The sequence below is a fragment of the Lipophrys pholis genome (assembly GCF_963383615.2).
Source record: "Lipophrys pholis genome assembly, chromosome: 11".
Lineage (NCBI taxonomy): Eukaryota > Metazoa > Chordata > Actinopteri > Blenniiformes > Blenniidae > Lipophrys > Lipophrys pholis.
The window spans coordinates 22,525,982-22,549,542 of NC_137631.1; the positions used below are offsets into that span (position 1 = coordinate 22,525,982).

At 40.3% G+C, this 23,561-nt stretch overlaps 1 protein-coding gene across 1 annotated transcript in view; it reads left to right on the plus strand.

The window, feature by feature from the left end:
• Nucleotides 1-17,932, plus strand: part of nrn1la (neuritin 1-like a) — a gene marked incomplete at both ends in the record, with an annotated part of 83,204 nt that extends 65,272 nt beyond the window's left edge. The window contains 2 exons of the mRNA XM_080475883.1: nucleotides 1,155-1,305; nucleotides 17,635-17,932. Of these exons, the coding sequence (XP_080332009.1) occupies nucleotides 1,155-1,305; nucleotides 17,635-17,932 (449 nt within the window). The remainder of the gene's footprint in view (nucleotides 1-1,154; nucleotides 1,306-17,634) is intronic.
• Between the last annotated feature and the right edge of the window lie 5,629 nt (nucleotides 17,933-23,561).

The window sequence follows — 23,561 nt, forward strand, 5'->3', positions numbered from 1 at the left end:
ACACTTTAAGGTGGCACAAACAGAAAATCTATGGTTAGATAGTAACATTTTACAAGTTATTAAAATGAAGTTTGACTATAATGACTTTAAAGTTTTAGTATATCATTAGCAGCATTTGTTGTGAGGGGTTTTTCACTGGGAATTTCCCAGTTTGACAATACTCAGATGGGTTGTTTTTTTTCCAACTCAAAATTAATTAAGACCTTTTGAACTTCCCAGATTCATTAACGGTGTTCTAACACTAGTAGCTCATTTATGCTTTACTTAACACATAAAAATAGATATGTGTGCTTCAAGCAGTGTAAATATCTTTTTACTTTATTGCTTCAAGAGAAGAAGGAAGTCAATAATAGCCACGATGGTATTAGCAGAAGGTCGCACTACTGTTGACAAAAATGGGAAAAAAAACACCATCAGCGATGCAGGCGGTCGATGAAGCTGTTAACACATTGAGGTGTCACAACATCTTTCTTCAAAAATGTCCACTGTTTGTTTCGGGATTTTTTTCCCAACACGACCCCCAGAGCTACTGGTGGTACTACAATGTTTGTTTTTTTATCTGCACGCCTCAGGGAGGTAAATATAAATTAGGTGTACGTGGTGTACTAACGGGAGTCTCCATTAGTAACCAACGCTAAGCACCAGTAACATGTAGTAACATTTCGATAGAAAAAAAATTAAAAAAGAGGTCAAATAGAGCATTTTCAACAACAACAAAAAATATATTGACAGTTTGTTATTTAGCTGGGTCAACCTGGATGAACCTGAGTTTGTGCTGTTGCTCTAACCCGGAGTTGTTTGAATTCCTCAAGGGACGCTCGCTCCTCCAGAACCGCCAGAACTACAAAAGCTCCAATTCCATCACAAATACAATGAAATCCAAACAACTTCCTCACAATAAAACAAGAGTTTAGCTTCTAAATGTTTTACTGGTATTGAGCTCCTTTCTCCCAGCATGAGTTTTTTTATTAATACTTCTTAGTGTTAAAAATAAGAAATGTGATAAAGGTATAGTTTTAATTCTCGTTCAAAAACACAGAGAACAGACGTCGAAGAGCATGTTCAGGGTGGAGCAGGTAAATTGTTGAAGGAAGTGTAACTCGTGTCCCTGTGTTTTCATTTTCTTTTCCTGTGGTTGTGTGTTTGTTTTCCAGTGTTGAGTCCCTGCCCCGTCGCTGCAGCCTCGGCCAGAAGATGTCACTCCATCTACAAGGGCTTCGCTCAGTGTCTGATGGCGCTGGGCGACAGCCTGACGGACAGCGCGCGCAAGAACGAAGACGTGCACGAGATACACTCCATCTGCAGGTCACTCACCACATAAACACAAATACACAAAGCCGAAAGAAAGACTCTTTTTGGTGGAAATCTGTCTATTCAAAACAACTGGGCTGTTTTTCTCGAGGCGGAGATGAAAGTGGACGTGCATAGGAAAGTTTGGATGAGCATTTTATTCTCCACAAAGTCAGTGTGCTATCCGATATCAATAGGGCACGTCGGGGCCGCATATCAGTACAATACTGCAAATCGAAGTCCTGGCTCTCTAATCCCTCACTGGACTTATTCAGGACCTTTTCATTTGGAGTTCAAACACTATTTTTCTCCCAACGTCTGCGCGTGAACGTTTACACATTATGACAAAGCTGTTGGAGACAGTAGCCGAGGAGTTTTACAGTCGCTGTGAGTGAGAATCAGTTGGCGTGGATGACCTGAGTGCAGTCACACAGCGAGGCTTTAAAGGTGTTACATTTACTACACGCTGTGAATTTGGCACTTTCAGTGTTATTACCTAAATAAATTAGACCACTGCTGGGGCAATTGGCTCCCCTTTGCAGAGTATTCGACATAAACCACCACACTTAAAATATGATAAATCTGTTAGGCTTAAACACTGAAGGTCAGATTTAGTGCGGCGTATTCACAGATATTTAAACAATTAGGTTAGTGAGTATTGCACTAAGAACTGTATAACATTAAGATTATAAACTTAGGGCTGAAATGCAGCAGATAAAAACAGCTCTACTCCATAAAAGACAAACTAAAAGAAAAAGAATTGCCACGTCCAATTCCGAACGGTGAAGTTAAAGACTCCATCTTAGCTCATCAGTTGAATCACATGCGCAGCTTTAACTCCCGACATCCTCAGTGAGCCTCGATTTTCCCGTAACGCTGCAACTGGTTCACCTCTTTTCTTTCCTCTAATCACTTTTGATAGATACTGTCCACTGTGGACCAGGAACTCATCAAAAGAGCTGCAGTTTTAAAGATGTCTTCACCCAGACATCTGAGCATCTCACTGAGGTCCTTATAAAAGTTTATTTTTTATTTTTTTTGCTTTTAAAACACATTTAGATCCACTAATAGACGCCACGATAAAAAGATGATCATTGTAATTAAGCCCGCTCATCAGCAGCCATAATGTTATGGCTGATTTGTTTGCATAATCCTAGGCAACAGAAATCAATCAATCAATCTATGGAGCACTTTTCATTTAGTAAAATGCAATACAAAGTTCTATGTCGGGTCATCAGAATACAAATGGAAAGATATATGAGATTCTAACAGTCAAAAGCATCAAGAGTGGAGAAACGACGTGTCCTGCTACAACAACAAAATCAATCTGTTGACGTTATAGGAAAGTCAGCGATACAGTAATCAAGACGAGGCCTACAGATCACAGCCGTCAAAATACAAATTAACCGAATATTCATCACACAGTTGAGTCTTTTTTTGATTTTGGTCTTGGACAAACAAGTCAATACACACAGCAGTAGATAAACAGATTTTCCTTCGCAGTTAATTTGAATTTGACTTTAATTATGAAAAGCAGCGCCTTTCCTTTCCTCCCAGCGTTTCTTCACCTCGCAGCTCTTGTTTCAGCCCCTCATTGTTTCGGCCGTAGGCCCGACGACGGAGATTAAAACATTCAGAACATCTCTCCCTCCCCTCCTGTCACCCCCTCGTTTCCTTTCTCCCGCCACTTCATCTCTCCACATCCTGTACCCATCCGTCACCCGTCCCTCTCTCTCTCAGCTCTCTCTATTTATACACACCTCCGCCATCCATCTTTCCGAGAGCTCCCCTCAACCAGGGCAAGGAGATATTAATGTGGGAAGGGTCTCGGAATAGGATCACCAATCCTGTTTCTGTCAGCTAAAATTTGTCGGGAGCCAAAATAATCACCCGGGATCATGGCAGTCGACTGCACAGATACAGTCTGATAAAGTCTCACTGCAGAACTGACAGGTTAAGTAGTTATTTAATGAACCCTAACAGGAATTGTGACCGGCACTCCATCTCTCCCTGTATTATGAATGAGGCTTTTGCAAACTAAAGAGCACTTGTGACAGCACACATGCTCCATATAATGCTGCATGCACGCATCGGCTTGTTCTCAGATGAGATGCTGTCGCTTCGCTCGCAACGTGTGACTCAGACAAACCGAGTCCGGGGAGGATTTTGCTTTTGTTAGAGAAACATTTTCACTGAGATCTACAAAAGCATGATATTATAGTCCTTGAGGAAGACCTAATGGTGCCTCTCGGAAAATATCCTCCAGTGACAATTTGGGTATGTAGGAGCCTCTTGTACTAATATTGCTTTGATATTTTTACTCCAGATTCACATCAGTTCCAAGTGAAAGCTACTCGTACACCAGAATGGAGCCTCTCGAAGAAGCATACACGTACAGCTCAGGCACATTACACTTATAAAAGTTTGTGCATAATTACACAACCATATGTCTGTACGGACACACATATATACATATATTTAAATTTCAAGGCCAGCTTTATCCATGCAAGATTCAGGCGAAGGATCCGGTTTGGATTTTGTTGTAATTTGAGAAGATTTGGGTTTTTTACCACCAGTTGCTAAAAATTACTGGGTTGGGGTTAGGGTTAGGTTAGGGTTAGGGTTGGGTTAGGGTTAGGTTAGGGGTAGGGTTGGGGTTAGGGTTCGGGTTCGGGTAACGTCAATAGTTAAGGAGTTAGGAGGGACAATTCGGACGTACCCAAAGTGATTCTTCACTCAAGTCGACGCAGTGACAAATGTGGGAAAAGTCTTGGTTAAAGTTACTGATTACAGGTTCTAAAATGTATTTATGTATGAAAGTAGGATTTTCTTTTTACTTTATTGATATATGTGGCCTATTCAAGGCATCTTCAATGTCTTAAACTGGATAAATCCGAAGACAAATTTCACACGTTTGGAATACAGCATTTTATTTCACAACACAGCTGTTTGGTGGTCAGCACTCGCTTCAGAGCAGGAAAACCCTGGTTTGAATCAGAACATTCAGCTTCAGATTGGCATGTTCTCCCCGTGCATAGGTGGATTTCCTCTGGGGAATCGCTCCGGCACCCTACAACCCTCATCTGGATGAAATGGGTTGTCATTTAATATCATATCCTGAACACCGATGACCGTGTGTTCTTTTTTAGGCTTTTTCTTTCTGCCAACAAAGCTTGTCACTGGTCTGGTGAGTTTTGGCTGAAAAATAAATACAAACTTTACTGAATAAAAGCTTGAAACCCACGGAGAGAGTTTGGATGGCCTCTCACATTTGAAGACAGCGTGTCAGAGATTTTAGTCTCACACTGTGACTTCTCCAGCACTGGAGAGCTGGCAGGGTCATTATTTGCAAGGCAGCCACTTGTTTTCTTTGAAGCGTGTTTCCCCATCGTGCTCCTGGTGAAAATTACATGAGAAACAGTTGAACGATGAAGGAGAAACAGAAGAAGCTTTTCATCTCAGCTGTATGCCGCATATGACGTCAACTTGGGCGATCGGCTCTAAGTTGACTTCCAGTGGCGTTATTTTAACAACGCTATTAATGGCTTGTTGATCTTGTACAGATCCAGACATTCCAGTATCCATCAGTATCCACTGGCACCGCCTCGACTGAGTACACGATAATAATGCACATAATATTCAGTATATAAAACAAAATGCAATATTCTATGGTTTAATTAATACATTAAATACACAGTAGGTACAATATATGTTTTTATTGAGAAGCAGTATCTCAGATGATTTTGATAATAGCGATAATGTTTTTATTATACTGCGTATGAAATATATCTTCTATTATTTGTGCAGTACATTTTTTCTTTTTTCAGCAACAGTTTTTTATACTTTCAGTTTAAGAAATACACTATATAGAATACATTAGTGTGTTACGTGGTTTTAATAAATTACTCTCCCAGCACTGCATCAGTCAGTTTTTTTATTTCTTAGCACGTTTTGTCAGTTAGATTATGATCATGTTGTATTTTGCATAGTATTCACTTATTATAATGTTGACTTCTGACTAACATAATGAAAAGGGAACTGTTCAAGAAAATTTCCTCACAAGTTGAATAACAACTTGTGTAACCGTGCGTGTGCGTGCGTGTGTGTGTCACTGTGGCCCTGCGGCCTACCCCTGGTGCAGTCCGCTGTTGTTAAGTCTTCTCTATTCCTTGAGGTACCAATTAAACTACTAATCCCGCAACCCAGCCACCTCAGTGTGAGTGTTGCCTAATGCAGGCGCACGAGCTCTCTCTCACACACACACACACACACACACACACACACACACACACACACACACACACACACACACACACACACACACACACACACACACACACACACACACACACACACACACACACACACACACACACACCCTCTTGTCCATGTACACACTTCTTCTTCCACCTCCTCTCCCTCTTGTTATCCTCGCTTTATCTTTTTCACCCTTTCTCTTTCTCTCTCTCTCTCTCTCTCTCTCTCTCTCTCTCTCTCTCTCTCTCTCTCTCTCTCTCTCTCCTCTTTATGTTCTCTCTTCCTTTTGTCCTCTTTCACCTCCCTCCATCCCTCCGCTCTTGTTTTGCTTCACCACTTCTCTCCCTCTTTCCATCCACTCAGGAACATGGTTTTTGCGCTTTTATCAGAGCCACCTAATGAGGAGGTAGCTCCCTCTCTACACACACACACACACACACACACACACACACACACACACACACACACACACACACACACACACACACACACACACACACACACACACACACACACACACACACACACACACAGTATAGTCTGAATAAGAGGCTATGATTTGCATCTAGGCCAAGGCTGCTCCATTGTCAGAGTCGTCCCAGGAGTGCGGGGCTGCTTTCATTCCTCATATTCACAATAGGTATTATGCGGCGGGAGTCATTCACTGTGGATCCCGGATAGGTGAGGTGAAAAGAAAATATTTGGAGCTAAACATATTCAGAGATAATTCTCAGCAGAATTAAAGAGTAACCTTTTGAAGCTTATGAAAGTGGACTGTAGGTTCAGATTTAAAGAGGTTGCCAGCATATTATCAAACATTTACACATTATCACTGATTGTACAAGTTGATGAAGTTTTAATTTTGTACTAAGAAGCTGTGAAGATGGTTTGATTATTGCAGGATAAATCAAAAATTACTTTAGTCTCACCCGAGTGAGTCTAACCCTGTTGTCGCAGTTACACTTTTAATTTGCATTAAAGTTTATTTTATAATGTTACTCAATTTCTGTTACATTTTCAATTTGGTTCTCACAATGTGCATTTTATTAGAATAATTCAGGGTTTTAGCTTCCATTTATTTAATTAATGAAGGCATCCCTTCATTCCTTTGTCATTTGCCACACTTTGTGCGGGATCTTAGTGGATTTGCCCTAAGTTGTGTAGAGCGGTATAGAAGGAATGAATGGAAAAGTGAATGATGTTTTAAAATCCATTTTAAATAACCTGGTTTAAACCTTACAGCAGGAGATCACCCCAGAGGCCAGATCTGAACCCCGGTGATGTGAGGCGACTGTGTTCACCACCTCAAAGACAACACTTTCAAGAAATGTGCTGGCTTGCAAACCCAAAGAAAAAAGGAGAGAGGCCTCTGTTTTGTAGAGATCCTAACATCTAAGTATCAATATAACTGACTCAGGAATGAATTACACGGCCATTAGAGCAACTAACCTGAATCTCACTTTCACAAGATCTCACCTGAAGCCTCTGAAAACTCTGAACTTACCATTGAAGAAGTCAAAGGTCCAAATATTCTTCCTTTATACACATAAATGTTCTATTCTATTCTATTCTATTCTATTCCATTCCATTCTATTTAATCAATACATCCAGTAGAGGGCAGTGCACGTTGTTGGTTTCATGTGGGTCGACATTTGTAAGACAAACATCCACCAAATAGTTTAAAAATGACTAAAACAAGTATTCATGTCCCTAGTTGTATATACATTTTGATCTGGAGGGAGACATTGTTGTCTGATGCTTTCAATCTTGCTCATAAAGATGTTTATAAAATGTTCACTCAAGTCATCGATAGCTTGTTTGTTGAGCAAAGTTGTTGAGGTGTTTGTATCCACACACATTCACAGTTTTTCCTCAAACAGATTCTTATTTCTGTCGTCTTCCAAGTTTTTGTTGTCTTCTTTGTTCCTTTCCCTGGTTATACATGAACTTTAGTTTTCAACACTGCCCCCACTGGTCATCAGTGGTATTACTCAGTTTGCTACAAATCCTGGAAAAATACCAAATTACACAGGTGATGAACATAGAAGGTCGACAGAAGGCTCTGTCTGTCTGTCTGTGTACTTAGCTTCAGGCATATTCAGGCTATTACACTGTCAACTTTCACTTTCTACCCTCCCTGAATGCAGACCTTTGTGGTAAGAGCCTGTTGAACACCTTTATAAGCTCTTTCAGGGAAGCGGCTTGAAATTTAAATAAATGTCATCTTATGTCTCTCAATCCGACGTCACCATTGATTTGGATAAACAAGCTCTTTTGATTGCAAAGAATATGTAAAAAAGCTGCTCTTGAGCGGATGCCAAGAGGCAAATCATTTCCACATATTCTGGTCCGGTACATTATTGGTGCCTTTTTGGACGGAGGTTTACAAAATTATTCAGACAATATTTATTAAAGACATTCCATTCGAGTTTGCCTCTCTGTGTCTCGGGGCTTTGCCTCCTGATAACTTCTCCTTTAAGGATAAATATCTGGTTCAGATATTTAGAGCAGCCGGCAGGAAGGCAATTACAGGAAAGTGGTAGACGAGTGGATTGATGTTATATATGATGTTTTTAAGATGGAAAGAATTACATTCGCCATAAGACTGCAACAAAACCTGCTTTTGAAAAGATGGATCAAGTATATAAAAACCAGTGAGGCCATCTTTTGTATAATGTGAAAGGGTGGTTCCTTTTTCATGTTCTGGATAGGTTCACTTCTGATCAATGGTTGTCCGTTTATTTTTATTGTCTAATACCAGTATGCACCCATGTTTCCCTGTTCTGGGGAGTGTAGTTATTTAGTGTTGAGATTTTAGTCAGAGTGTGTATTATAAGGTGGTGGAAGGACCAATCATTCATGTACCATTTATACAGGTTTGGTTGTATTGTGGAGATTTTAATGTAATGTACAGATGAATGCTAAAGGCAAAATGTTATGTGGATAATTTTGTGAACCATGAAAATACCAAGAAAAAAAGAAATTGTAATAGAAGAATCCACCTTCTCATAGTGATGTAAAACATCATCAACATCATGGCATTAGGTTAATGTGGAGCATAAATAGTATTAAGAGTCAAACAGATGAGAAAAAACCTATAATATGCCAGGTATATGATCGGTAAAAGAGCTGTTAGAGCACACATGAGCCCAATTAGTAAAAAAAAAAAAAAAGGGTTTTGAGAGCAATTTCAGTTAAAAGACGGGATGTATTCATAACGCAGCACTGAGAAAACACCTCATTCGCTCCTTTTTTTAGCTGAAGTATTTTGTAAAGTATTAAAAGGACCAAGGTTAAAAATGTAGCCTTTAGATACAGTCACACAAACAAAAGCAGGAATCTGCCGAGCACTATAAAAGAGGTGTCATCCGTAAACTCTCTCTTTCACAAGGTTGAGTCTTCTTTCACTCAGTCTTCTTTCACCACAGCATTTCCATTCGCTCTTATATTCCAACTCTCCACAGATTCAGATAAGGCCATTCATGCTTTCATCGCATCTCTGTATTCCACTTTCTGCCTCAGTTTAAAGTCACTTTCAGCTCTTACAGATCATTTGGGATGCAGCAGTTAGAAGTGAAACTGCTGCTAAACAAAGAGGCCGTGCTATTCTCAGGTTCATCATCCCTCACTGGTTATCACACAGATTTGAGAGTGATTTAAAGTGACAAGACGATAGATTTTTAGATGAGGGAGCGTGATTACGGGAAAAATAACATCTGCTGCTCGCAAATTCCACTTCAATTACACCACATCGTGCATTTAAAAATAGGTGAATACCGCTTAAGCCTTTAAATGCTCAGATAACGCGGCTGCAAAATATAGATCAAGTCGTGTGCAAGTGAAAGAAAAGAGAGTGAATATTTCTGTTCTTCAACAAGGTGAAGGAAGCCTTCTTGAAGCACGTCGACCCTGTTACCCTGATGAAGGCCACTGCTGCTGAAGTGTGTTGGTTTCAATATGAAAGCTTTGTCAAGCTCTTCCCAAGAATAACTGGATTCTTTTCATTCCTTTATAACTTTTCTGCTCATTCAGCTCAAGCTGAGACAGTTTTCTTTATTTTCTACCCTTTAATATGTCAGGTTTGGACAGAATAGTCGCATTGCTTCTGCATGATGTCAAAAAATGAAGATAATTTAAAAAAAATTTAAAAGCCGCATGAATGACTATTTAGTTACCCGTGTTGCGAGTGTTCCTCTTCTGTCAGACAAAAATGACAATGAATGAAGGTTTTGTTGAACGTCACCTGAAAGCTAGTTCATGGCAAAAGCAGAACTCTTGCAAAGCTTCACAAACACTTTGATTTCTGCTGTTTTCATCCAATCTGTCAAAGAATCCTGGCCTGTTACTTTCTTGCCTTGAACTCTTTCAGCATTTTCCATGAATTCTGATTAAACATGTGTTTAAAGGAGTAAATATTGCCAATAAGTGCAAGAATAACGATATTATAGAGGTCTCCAAACAAATAACACCTTCAACCTGTTATTGGTTAAAGTGTCAAGTCAAGTCAAGTCGCTTTTATTTATAGAGCACTTTAAAACAGCTGAAGCCAAAGTGGTTGGTATCGTTTTATTTTTTTCCCCCCAAATTACAATTATGAATGAGTCTTACTTTTAAGCAACCAGGACTTGAGCTGAGATCCAACATGCAGAGAATGAAGACTTAAGATGATGCATCAATGATGAATTGATTAAATAATCATAATAAACATTGATATATGTGGTGTTTGTCCAGGATATAGAGACGTTGTCATGTAATTTTCGACATTTCTACATATATTCACAGTTAATTTTCCATCCAACCACATGACATCTGACTCTCATGATGATTCAACAGACAACAAATGAATTAAATAATTCATGTATGAATAGATTAATGACATTGTTGTCATCATACAAGGTGCATGACCTGATGTGAATCCACTGAACAGTGCAAAACAGTTTAAAATAAACATAGTTATCCATCAATAGAAGATATATTTAACTAAAAAGTGGATAAGAAATAAAATAGAGAGCAATGGTGTGTGGATCAAGTATCAGATATAAAATACAGCTATACAGTGAAAAGTGAAATATGCAGAAAACTATGAAGAAAACTATAACTTTTAACAATCGAGATAAAATATCCATGAAGTAAAACTAAATAAATATGCTACAACGCTACAACAGGCTCGGGTAGTGTTGGACTTCTTCGGCTAATATTTCACTATAACGATTATTGAGTTTGTCCGATTGTCATGCAGGGGTTCAGGGAACTGATGGCCCGCGGATAAAAACTTCTATTAGTCCAACTTCTCAAGGACCTGAACCTCCTGCCCGAGGGCAAATAAAAACCTTTCAGCGGCAGTGTGTAGTTTCTGTCCTTCACTTTTACTGTGAATTCCCACTAGAACAGTCTGACACAGAAAAATCCGAAAGATGTTATTAAAAAAACAAGCTTGTTTGCTGAGATGTGCTTTACAAATAAATACATTTCTTATTATGCTGCATGATTACTGCCGTATTGACTCTGGCTTCAAACGTGGTCACCCAAATGACACGTATCAATGATATCCGTGATTAATTTTCATCCGTCCATCATCTTTTGTCTGTTTTTACATGCACTGAGGGTTACGGGTCAGTAATAAAGCAGTGCCGCTTTTTAGTGGCAATTATTAGATATCATTGTGCTGTGACCTTTCATCTGACCTCCAAAGTTTATCCACTCTGCTCACTTCTCAATGTACTTTGATGGTACAGCCTGTTTTACTGGATTTGAACAACCTGTACCTTTTTTTTTTTTTTTTGTTGCTTGTGTTCTTTAATATCTCACTCTGTGCTCCTCCCTTTCCTCAAATCTACTGAAACAGCATCGTGAAGTTCAGTGTGTTAAATATGGCTCTGCTTGTCAGAGATTGTATCCTGCGCCACAAATCCATGAAGTTCTGTGAAATCCCTCATTTTGGACATATTGAGAGAGAGAGAGAGGGCGAGAGAAACAAATAAACTGCAACATATAATCAGAGCTCGGTATTGAGGTTTTGGGGAGTTTCGGATGTCAGCAGCAGCATGTTAGCAGCAGAACAGACGTCGTCCCTGGAGGTTTTATTATTGTGAAAGCAGCTGCTTGTCTGTCAGTGTTTTCACCGTGTTTCTGCTGTCTCTGCACCACCTGTGACTGTGCAGAGATCTGCACTCCTACACACACACACACACACACACACACACACACACACACACACACACACACACACACACACACACACACACACACACACACACACACACACACACACACACAGGAAAAGGCACATGAAAATCAGACCTGCACACACAACTGCCACACATGACGCCTATCTCCCCCACTTTGTCATACTCTTGTTATTGCCCATGTGCCCCCCTACACACGCACACACACACACACACACACACACACACACACACATACACATACGCCACACTTTTTTATACACTCACACTCACCCTCAGGTATACAGATGATGGCCAGATGCTGCTTTCCCCACCCCCCTCACCCCCGCTACTCATTTATCAGCTGCTCCTCCCAGTACAGCCGGAGAACAGTCGTTCTCCTCCTGCAGCCATATTTGTGGAAAGTGGACCTCTGGAGTGTTTAAGTTCTGGACTAAAGCCAGTACACACACACACACACACACACACTGTTCCTAGGTAAAAAAGAAAAGAAAGAAATTTTAATGATTTACACAATTTTTTAGCAGAACTTCTTCTTTAAGCACCAAGTAACTACTTCTATTTGAGTAAATTATATTAATATGATCGTTTTGGAGGAGATGTGGTGACAGTGTATGTAATCTGATACCGTTCCACTTTCTACTGTTGGAGCTTTGAGTGCATGTCTGTTAGTTAACTTCACTTTAAGACACTTCATTCAATCTGTTTGGAGAACCGGTCGATGGAGAAGACATTAACATATTAAAACGTAAGAGTATCAACAACATATTAACATACTTATAAATAGATCTATATGCTGTCTTTGAAAATAAGAGGTCATGTTGGCTTTGGTAGTTTTGATTGGTTTGTTCATTTCATTTGGTTATTTCTATGTTTATAGCAGAAATAGTGGTACTACTCATGCTCACTTTAGGTCTAATACTAGTACTAATTCTACCAAAATGATGATGATGATAATAATAATAAAAACTTCAATTTAATCCTGCTGACCAATTGTTTTAGTACCAATGACAAGTAATAGTTACAGTAATATATCAAAACCATTATCTGTTCATCATACTTTAAGAAGACAGTTGAAACAGATGTGCTGACAAGTTAAGGAAACATTAAGAGCCAACAAAGTACTCTGTAAGATCTATTTACATTTTAGATTTATATTTTCCCTGTAACCTGGCCCGTCTCTTACCCTCGGAGCAGTGAATTGAACTGGTCTTCATGATACCACGTTAAATTGGAAAATGTGTCAAAGCATAAAATCCTCAAGGGAAAAAGTGTGTAGTAGCAGAATAAAGTGCTGTAGTGTAGTTGCCGTAGTGTTACTGTAGTGTAAGAGTACACGAGTGAGTTACGCAGGTGCGAGAAGAACAAGGAGTCATCTGCTGTGTTGTTATTGATGTTGAAATCTGCAGCAATGCAGAAAATGCTTTCTGCTGCAGCTCCAGTGCTCCAAAGCAAAACCATTGTTCTTTCTGCTTCTGAGACGACGACGGCTGCACACACCACAGTTTGTTGGTAAAAGTTTTGCAACGCGCTACAGTGTGTATGGTGAACATTATCCTTAGGCTATCCTTCATTAAAATTCTTTGGGGTTAAGTCTTTATGGATATCCATTTAAAGTGTTGAAATCGTTTAGAATTCAGTGTCCTTATACTGTGGAGCTTTTGACATGAACTGTTCTCCAGATCACTGGTTAGATTTAATTTGTCATTATTTAACGTAGAAATGTCACATGAAATGATAAAACTGAAGTCTATATAGGGAACTCCTGTGCTGTTTTTAGGATTTACCACAAATTAAAACAGAATGATACACACAATTAGCAATAACGTGACAAAGACAAGGATGTGGTGTTACGGGCTCTGCCCTCAGCAGGCTCCCCTCCTCCTGTGTTTAATTGTTGTCGGCTGCGTAAAAGGTTTGACAGGTTCCTGTGGGCGCACCCAAACCTGATTGGCTAATAAGACACCTTGAGAGAACCAGACAGCCGATTGTGTGACAGCTGTTCAGCATCAGAGACTGATTGACTGCCTTCTTAAACCTCTGGGAGAGGGAAGAGGAGCAGAGAGTTGCTGCCTTGGGTTGGTCAGTAGCTGAGTCTTAGGATTTCTTGTCAAAAAGGGATCTTAAAGTAATACATTTTAGAAAAGTTGGTGGATTTAAGGCTAGTCACACAACCTGATCAACAGTCTTCCATACACACAACAGCAGCCTGAGTGAGAAAGCAAACGGAAAAAAATTCAATAACATTCCATGATTCTGTTTCTTCATGCTGCAGTATTTCATGCCGTATACTGTGAAATGAGAAAAGCCCAAAACAAGGTGAAAGCTACACTTACTGGCACATAAAAGGGAGGGTAAGCCTGATCATGGAAGATATGTTGAATATTGTGTCTATATGTATATACTGTATGAGCAAGGAGACCCTGTGGCTGAAGGTGAAGCTGCTAGAAAGGGAGGCCAGAGCGAATTCAAAGCTGCAACACTTTCCCCATTTATGACCTTTGAGAAAAATGTTTGAAGCGGTCGACTCAAAGAAGCGAGACGCTAACAGTAATATTCTTCAGAAGCCTACCTTTTTATTTAGCCTTCCCTCTCGCTTGAGTCAATCACTGTTTGTACTATAAACTAATGATGTACATTCGCCACCTCTGCTCAGCTCCCTCAAATTTGAATATTATGTATATATTTTGTTAGCGCAGTTTACTGCAGGGCTACGGAACAAGGACTACGAAAAGACACTTCCTTGAGGTAGATACCGTCCATGTCCACTTCAATCAGAGTCGCTGTCAATCAGAGCAACATGAACTGTTGAAGTAATAAGACACCTTCGCGTGAACTGTGAGCCTGAGGAGCTGTTTTGAACTCGTGGACTCAGTTTTCAGGCTTTATGTTGAGTCAGGGGATGTTCTGTTTAATGGAGTGCAGGATTTGATTGTGATGAGGAGAATGGCTGATTATAAAACAAGACGTCCATTATCTGACTATAAACGAAAGCGTGTAAGTGTATCCTCAATTAACACCTTGTAATGAGCACAGCTTTATATGGTGGGAAACGTCACATTAATTAAAAAATGTTTATACATTTTTTTATTTTTTTTTTATTCTTCCTTGTTCTTTTGAGGAAGATGAAGAGGGTCCAACTTATTTCAACAAGTTCTGCAGTCCCAACAGTTTCAGGCAAAAACGGAAACATTTGGTTGTGTTTTCCGGGTTTACATGACAACGGTGCTGCGGAGCCACTCAAATTCCAACTTGTTGAAAACTGTTCCCAAGGTGGAACTTTTCGAAGATGCTCCGACTTCGTCTCCATGTAGACGGGTGGGAGGACACAACTTTTGACAAAGCTGCTGTTGCACATGTGCACCATGGCTGTAGTAAATAGTTCTTCTGCACATTGCAGTGTTGATGGCGGCTTCCACAGTGTCGTGACTCCCAGTCCACAATCTCCTGGGACTCACTAGTTTTATTTGACAGTCAACGTAACCCAACAATACAACTTCATCGTCTGTCCATAGAAAATCTCTGTGCCCAGTTAAAGTTGATATCTGAGGTGTGTTTTCATGCAAACTATCACTCTGATACTTTCTTCGGTTGTGTGCCTCACCTGACTTTGTTGTTTCCACCTGCGTCGTGTCAAGCCTCCAGTCTGTCAAGAGTCAATCTATTTAAATCTCTGTAGGTTTTCATGTCTTCTGCCTTGGACAATAAACGGTTGTTCACTTCAGCCTCCTGGTCCCCTGTTTGATTATCTTTTTAATTCCTATCTTTCTGTCCTGCTGTACCATCAGCTGGAGTGGATCATATTAAATGTATAATAAGTCACACTTGAGTAGAACTTGCATTTGTCAAAGAATTCTGCTGTGTAACTTTTCTTTGCTCGTTCGGTAGGTTAAATACAGTAGTAATGGAGGGTTTTGCTGTTCCGTTTATACTGTGACATCTAGTGCTCCTGGTCTTGAATAGAGGTTTAGTGCTTTTTGTGAGGCACCTGTCTCCATTCGTGTGTGTGAATGTGACCATGTAAAGCAATTTGGGGTTGTTATAGCAGTGCAAAAAAGTGTGATGTCTGTGAAATCAGTTTCTATGTTTAGTGGTTTGCATATTTTCCTGGATTTCTAGGCTTTTTATGGGCATATCATCATCATCCTCAGCTTTGGGGTCCACTGTTTACACCCACGTTGACACCAGGTGCTTATTTTTTGTGTTTTTGCACTTTGACTTTATCTTTTAAGGATGTAAAAACCTCATATCTCCCCCAGGTTTGATGCCAATGTATCCAGTGTATGTGTGCAGACGAACAGACCGAGTTCTGGAGTTTTTCTTGTTTCTGTGGCAGATTTAGAGCAGACTCATCTGCTTTAGGCTTTTCCACCAGCCTTCCACCTCTCCTAGTTAACGCTCCTCTGAGACAATTTAGCCAACACTTTCGTGATGATAGGAAGAATTAGCAGCCAATTACAGGCAGATAGACTCAGCCGCGGATGTGGTACTTGAAGGTTATTGGAATCAAGTTTATTTCCGAATAATAACTCTTTTACCGGGGCTCTTTTTGTCAAGACTGCTTTTTCATGTCTCCTCTTCCTCACTTATCACTCCGACTCTATACAGCTCATTTTTCTTTTGTCAATAGGTCTGAGAAAGAGTTTCAAATGTCTGCCTTTGCTGAGAGATATAACACAGTGGTGGTTCAACAAACACCTGGCTCCATTCTCTGGACTAATGAAGGTTTTTCCACATTTCAGTCGAACCCACAGGGTGACCTTTGCTCTTCGCGAAGCGAAGATCAGCAGATGGTCTCTTGGCAACAACCAAAGGAAGTCAAGGGAGCAAACAAACAGATTGAGTCTGATTTACTGAGTGAAAGGACTAATGCCTCACTGTCACCGCATCTTCATCAGCTATTTTCAGAACTGCCTGTTTGGATCTGAGCTCGTGAAATCATCCAAGCACGTCTGTATCGTCAACGTGTGACTGACCTTAGGATGATTCTCAAATACAAATGAAGCAAAGCAGGATTTGATTGGAAAGAAATCCCACCTTTCGTGACTGACATTGTTCAATTTGATTAACATGTTAAGAAAATGAAAAAATATTTAGATTACTCATACAAGGTTGTGTGCAGGTGCCACTAATGTTCCAATCACAGTTTGAAGGAATTTATATCAGATTTCCATTACCTAAATGACATTTCTTTCATAGTTCAATGGGTGATGTAGAACGCTAAAGAGTTTATAACAGGTGATGTTGATGGTGGGGAACTTTAACAGGGAGCTGTTGGAGCTAAAGGCAGGGAAGCAACCACCTGAGGCCAAACATGTACTTACGTTTATATTTTTATTGGAGTGTATTTTTTTTTTCTTGTATCCTATCTTTTATTCAGTGGCACAGTTTCAAGTATGCTTGTTTTAACCAAAAATCGCATTTTATTGGCCAAGTAGTGGTGACTTAGCTTTCTTAGGATCGGAGGTTCAGAGGTGCAGAGAAAGGATATTTCCAGAAGGGACAATAAAGGTAACTTAACTGAATTGTACAGTTCATGGGCAAAATATGATAAATAAATTGATTATAGTGTTTCAGTTAGTATAGTGGGTTGTCTTCCAATCCGATGGTTGGTGATTTGGATCCATCGTGCTCTGTAAATTTGTTAAAGTGTCCTTGGGAAAGCTTCCAGTGATATGCAATAACCTTGAATGGCAGCATTTACGTGTGTGTGTGTGTGTGTGCATGTGTGAGATGGATCATGTAAAGGACCTTGAGACTGCTGATGTGGCAAGAAAATTCTACACAAAGTCCTTCATTCATTATTAAATAATGAAATATCACTATGTCGCTTCTTGTTTCGGTGTTAGAAGAAGTTTTGCAGAGCCTCATTGAAAATAATTTTTGTTGGAACGTCTTCCAGGTCATGGGACGAGTTTCACGACTGTGCTAACGTGGCGATGGCCGGCTGTCCGGAGGAAGCGGCCGCTGTCTGGGAGTCTCTCCGCCAGGAATCCAAGAAGATGCAGTTCTCCGGAAACCTTTACGACATGTGCTCTAACCGCCACTCGGTGTCGTCCATCCCACCCCACGGCTCCCCAAGCCAGGAGGGGATCAACCAGGAGTCTCTACGAGGTGGTGCCAATGATGTGGGAGGCTCGCTCCACCTTCTTATGCTGCTGTCTCCTCTGATGCTGCTTTTGCTGTCGCTTTGGATATAACGAACCCAAAGAAGTGGGACTAGTGTGAATAGATATAAACTTTGTGTATTTTTTTGCTTTTCTTCCACAAGTCCATAGACGTTCCACAGTAACTTCCTCTGCTCTGCCAGGGGTTGGAATATTTCTAACTGCATGTTCAGAGGCCCAACAGTCTTTTTGATAATGTATCCCTAAACTGCCTGTGCTGCTTCATGCATATTCTCTGCCTTTTAATTAGCGTCTCTGTTGGAACCACACGTGAAATTCCTACAGAGATGCACCAACACAGTATAATCAGGCCTGCCGACACACACATAGTTAAACAGACGCATACAGCAGCCTTGTCATGGTCCCCTATCCTGCTGAATCTCGCTAATATGAGCTCAAATATAGTGGTCTGGTTCCAGGGAGAGTCTGTCTTCATGACTGAAAAGTATAATACAGAACTCTGTTAACAAAATCCTTTTCGATAAACCTTACAACTGAGTGATAAAGCAGCCAAAAGCCACAAACAGTTCCACTAAAACTCACTCATGTATGACCGTTTACATGATAAACCATCTGACAAATAGCAATTACAATCATCTTCAAAGAAAACTCTGATGCTACATCTCCAAAGTGCAGATTTCTGTATTTTTTTCTTCTTTGTTGTCCTTCATGGTGTCTAAGCTGTGCCAACATGGAAGATCCAATTTCTCCAACGAACCTTACTTCTTAATTTTGCACAAATCTTGGAATGAAATTACCCAATACAGGCAAGAGAATAAAGGAAAACGTGGTTTCTATCCACAGCTGTTACCTGCATATATTGAGTCAGTACTTTGAGTCAGGTGCCAGTAATTCGTAAACTTGATGGATGTTTGGATGGATTTATAGTCTTATGTTTTGATGCAATATTTTAAGCTCCAGGGTGGGACTAATTTACATTTCCACCGTGCTTTTCATTGCATCTTGCCTGATTGGTACACCAATGTTTTCTCCTGAGAAATAAATGAAAACATATTCAATGTCCAGAAGTTCCACTCAACAGTGCATAGAAACAGGTGTTAGAAAACAAAGTTATTGGTGAAGTAAAAACATGGAGAACGGTACTTCTGCTTAAAAATGCTGAGATATGGCACCCAGCCACGCTACCATTTTTTCTTTTAATTTTTCATTTAATTTATTTTCCACAATTTTGACTTGTGCATGAATCATGCGAAATCGTGAAAAAATGAACACCCAGACAGCTTAGAGCTTATTACTCATTTCCCACCCAGTGGCCATTTGTGGTAATGCAACAAAATAAATCACTTGCTCCAGATTGGAGGAAAAGGACAAAACAAAAAGAACATTTTACAAAAGCAAAATCCCAATTTTACCAAACATGATTATCCTTCTTTACTCTGCCAATTGATGATTGCCTTGTTACACATCCACCTAGATGGTATTGGGAGTTAAAAGGGATTCAGTATATTTCTAATAACTGAAATGGTCAATGATGTATGACTTCCAAAAGCTGCTTTACTCTTTATATTACAACAGATTGTAGATAAAACCCAATGAGTAGTAGTTGCCTCTTTTGCAGCACGTGCTTAGGTATTCTCTGGTCACTCTTGCTTCCTTCAACAGTCCAAAGAACTGGCCATAGCTGTGAATATATGCGTGGTTGCCTGTCTCTTTGTGTTTGTAATGTGAGAAACTGGTGACTTGACCACAGTGTATCCTGTCTCCACACATGGTGAGCGGTGATTGGCTGGACTGGATGGAGTACTGCAGAGGATCGATGGGTGTTTACCCCTCCCTAAATTGGACGAATGAGGGGAGAAAATAATGTAAAAATATAAAGATTTAGTTTATAGAAGAGAATAACGCCTGTGTTTTAATATATGTCTTTCTCACAATCTGACCATCAAAATATCATTAGGTATCGTTCGGTCTGTGATCGCCATGCAAAAGTTTGTCCAAGTTTTTGATGAGGAGTTGATAGGGACACAAGCAGTAGATTTCCAACCAACCTGAATAACCTAAATTAAAGAAGAACCATTAGCCGGGTAAAAATCTGAAAAATTAGGTTGAGCGTGTGGCTTCACAGTTGCATGTAGAATTTGCATTGAGATTATTTTCAAGCCCCAAAAGTGTTTCCCTTTATCTTGTTTTGTTTGCTTATGAGAGAGTAAATTTGCTCAAACCTACGAAAATGAAATTTGATGTTTTGTTAATGACTTTTTAAAGACATCTTGGCTCAAAGCGAATAACAGTGAGGTGGACTGAGAAATGAGAAAGAAACGATGGAAAACCCAATCAGACATGAAAATTGCTTGCTAATGAAGGAAGGCTGTATTCTTTTTTTGTTTGTTTGATTTAAGCCATCAGAACTAGAGCAGTGATCGGATACTTAAATTGTGATTCCCTTAAATCCACATGGGAGAAGATCACAAAACATCATATATAGGCTTAAAGTGTTGTTTCAGGCCCTCAAAGGTTAATGATTAAAAAAATAATAAAAATTAAGAAAAACATCTCTTAAACTTGTGAGTTGTGCTCATTGGCAGCTTCGTATGTTGGGTATATTTTTTGGCAAAAAATATTGTTTATGTATCCTAAAGTGTGTGGTCGAGCTGTGATTTATTAATTTCCCCCTGGTCCTCGTTTGTGTGGTTATGGGAGACATCGCTATCTTGACTGTCAAGAATTCACAAACTAAAGTTTGTCTTTAAAAAGCGTCCTGGCTTCATATCATGTACATATGCTGCAGCCATTTGAGGAATCACTCCAAAAAGGGTCAAGAGTAAAAAGTGCAGTGGGATTCCTGCCATATCATCAACATGTCTCCTAAACCTTTACTCTCCAGCTCTCCTAGAAATGCCCGAAGTTGTTAGCTGTGGTGCACACAGAGCTGTAAATCTGTTTTTGGTTCACAGGTTTGTCTAACAATGTGTTGTGATACACCAAAATTAAATTAATGTGTTTTTTTGGGGGGGTTTTCTCGCTGGCTTTGAAAAACGTCATCTGAGGGAATAGAAAAACAGCTGTTCCAGCAATTGGATTTCATACTGAAAATGGAGTTTCATGCAATAATGATCTTATGTAGGACCAAAAACTTCGACTAATTAAAGAAGATGAATGAGCATCTGCAGAGCTGCAGACTCAACTGTTGAACTGATGCATGGGAGACATTTCACTCTAATGTAAAGAAGGATCAACTGGATTGCTCCATCATTTCCATCCATCATCCCTCTTTTCCGAAGCGAGAGTCGTGGGAAGCTGTATATAGGCGCCTATACATTGTGCAATCATGGCAATGTCAATGAGTGTCTTTTCAAATTTGTGGTCTTTTGTCGTGCAGTGAGATGAGTTTGTGAAAAGTCCTTTTCATGATTGTTTGACCCCAAGTTGCTTGAAGAAAATCCACTCAAGAAAGGAATGTGATGAAGGCCATCTCACGACACTGCTGCTAACAACTGTCACCAGAGCCGCTACTAAACAACAATTTGAAGGTTCATTAGGAGGTACAATACATATCAAACTTTCCCCCGATACAGTAATCCAGAACAATGAGTCCATTCTGGGTTCACTTCAATTGTTTATTTCATTAAAGCACCGACATGTAAAAGATTCTGCCATTGTGCAGTCAAAATTGACTGCTTTTCATTGGATTCGGCAAATCCCCAAAGTGTTCTGTTCACGTCCCGATGGTACCTTAAAATCTGCTGAACACAGCCAGGACTTCTGCATGAGGAAAATATGCAAACTCCACAGAGATAGGCCCCCGAATCCCTTCAGCTCCCTACTGGGATGTATGAGCATCAGAACCATTTTTAGATGTCGTCCATCCATCTTCTGTACTGGCTTTGTTTGACTTACGGCCGCCGGGTGCTGGAGTGACGAACACTGGGCAGAGGACAGAGTTCACCTGGAGAGGTCCATCACAGCACACCACATGTTCCCACCTATTTAGAGTACATTCTGATTAAAGTGAACTTCACGTGCATGTATTTTGGATTGTGGGTGGAGGCATTTGTACAAAGATAAATCCCACGAGGGTAGAACATCCAATCTCTACACAGAAAGACCCCAAGCTTGAAAACAGAAAACTTTTCAAAGTTAAGACATTTTTTCCATCCTTTATTTGGTGAGAAGACATGACTGTGTTTTCTGCAGGTGCTCGCAGCATCGTGAGTTCTGAAGTGAAGTTTAACTGAAGTTAGAGAGTACCGAGTAGTTCTTATATTTGGTGCTCGGCCAGGTATAAAAATCCTCCGAGGCTCCTCCTTGGCATCCTGCATCCTGGCCCTACAGTATGGGACCAATATGCTCTCCAGTCGGAATCACAGCCCACTCGCATGCCAAGTGGATTTCTTTTTTTTGCTCCACGAGTCGTAGTTTGGCCCCACAGGCCTGCTGAAGCTGCTTGTTATTCTAAGTGGCTGCAGGTAACAGTTGTTTCTGTCTGGCCCGGGATCAGAAATACTATCAGATTAGAGACAGACAGGCAGAGAGAGAAGGGAGGGACGAGTACACCTGGAAAACAAACATGGTTCTGCTGAGTTGAAGATTGAATCCACTTGTCTAGCAGCGAGTGTGTTTTACACAGGGGGCTTTAGGTTGTAGGTTTGCTTTTCATTCTTCACAAAAAAATAAATCAAAGTCAGGCAGACTTTTAAGAGTTACGCTAAGATATGTGGAGGCAGAAAACAAAATCCTCAAAGGCTGCAACAGTGCGCTAACTTTAAGAGAGAGGGGGGAAATAAATAGAAATTTATTAGGCAAAGAGAGTGAGTTGTGTTGCACCTGAAGAGCCGATTCAGCCCGTCTATCTTGCCAGTGGCAAGTTCATTAAACATACCTACAGGGCTGCATTAAACAGGGAGGTATGGAAAGCAGATTTATGTACAGTAATTTTGTTTGGGCCGTCAATGTCGAAGGCAGACTTTGCCTCTGTAAGCTTTTGTTTTCATGGAGTACAGAAAACAAAAGCTGAGGATAAACCCAGCAGCTGTAGGACTCCATAGGCAGAAAACACTGAAGTAAATCTAAGACTACAGCAGAAATATTCTAATCACCCGTCAGCTCGTGTGTTATTTCTTTTTCTGCCCCGTTTTTACATAAGGGACTTCACCCAGAGATATGCTTGGATAGTTTAAAGAGGCTCCTGTAGGTTTGAACTTTAATTAAACGGATAGAATTAGCAATTAGAGGCCTCTATAGCGGATTCACCAAGGTGCAGCAATGTGTGGAGCATTTCCACGGACCTCTGATAAGATGTTGTAACTGGAGGTCGAATCTGCGAAGATCCTCAACGTGCGAGCCTTCACACCAAAACCAGACTTGTATAACTCCGGGTCTGCAGCTCAATCATCACAAACTACCACTGTTTTATTGGAATACATAACAAGGCCCAGATTCAATTTCTAATACGTCTGAGTGCAGAGGTGGCCCCAGAACGAGAAATAAACTCATGAAATCGCAGGTATGAGAAGCTATATGTCGTATGGACAAATCTGATTTCAAAGCGGTTTTCAATAACGCTGCGGTGCAAATGTGATATTATTGACTGGAGCATAGCGGGGAAATAATTTCACAGCACCACATGTGAGTATGTGCTTCCCTTCCCCTCGAGCGACAACTCAAAAGCACTCACAAACAGCTTAAATTGGACAGAAAGGAC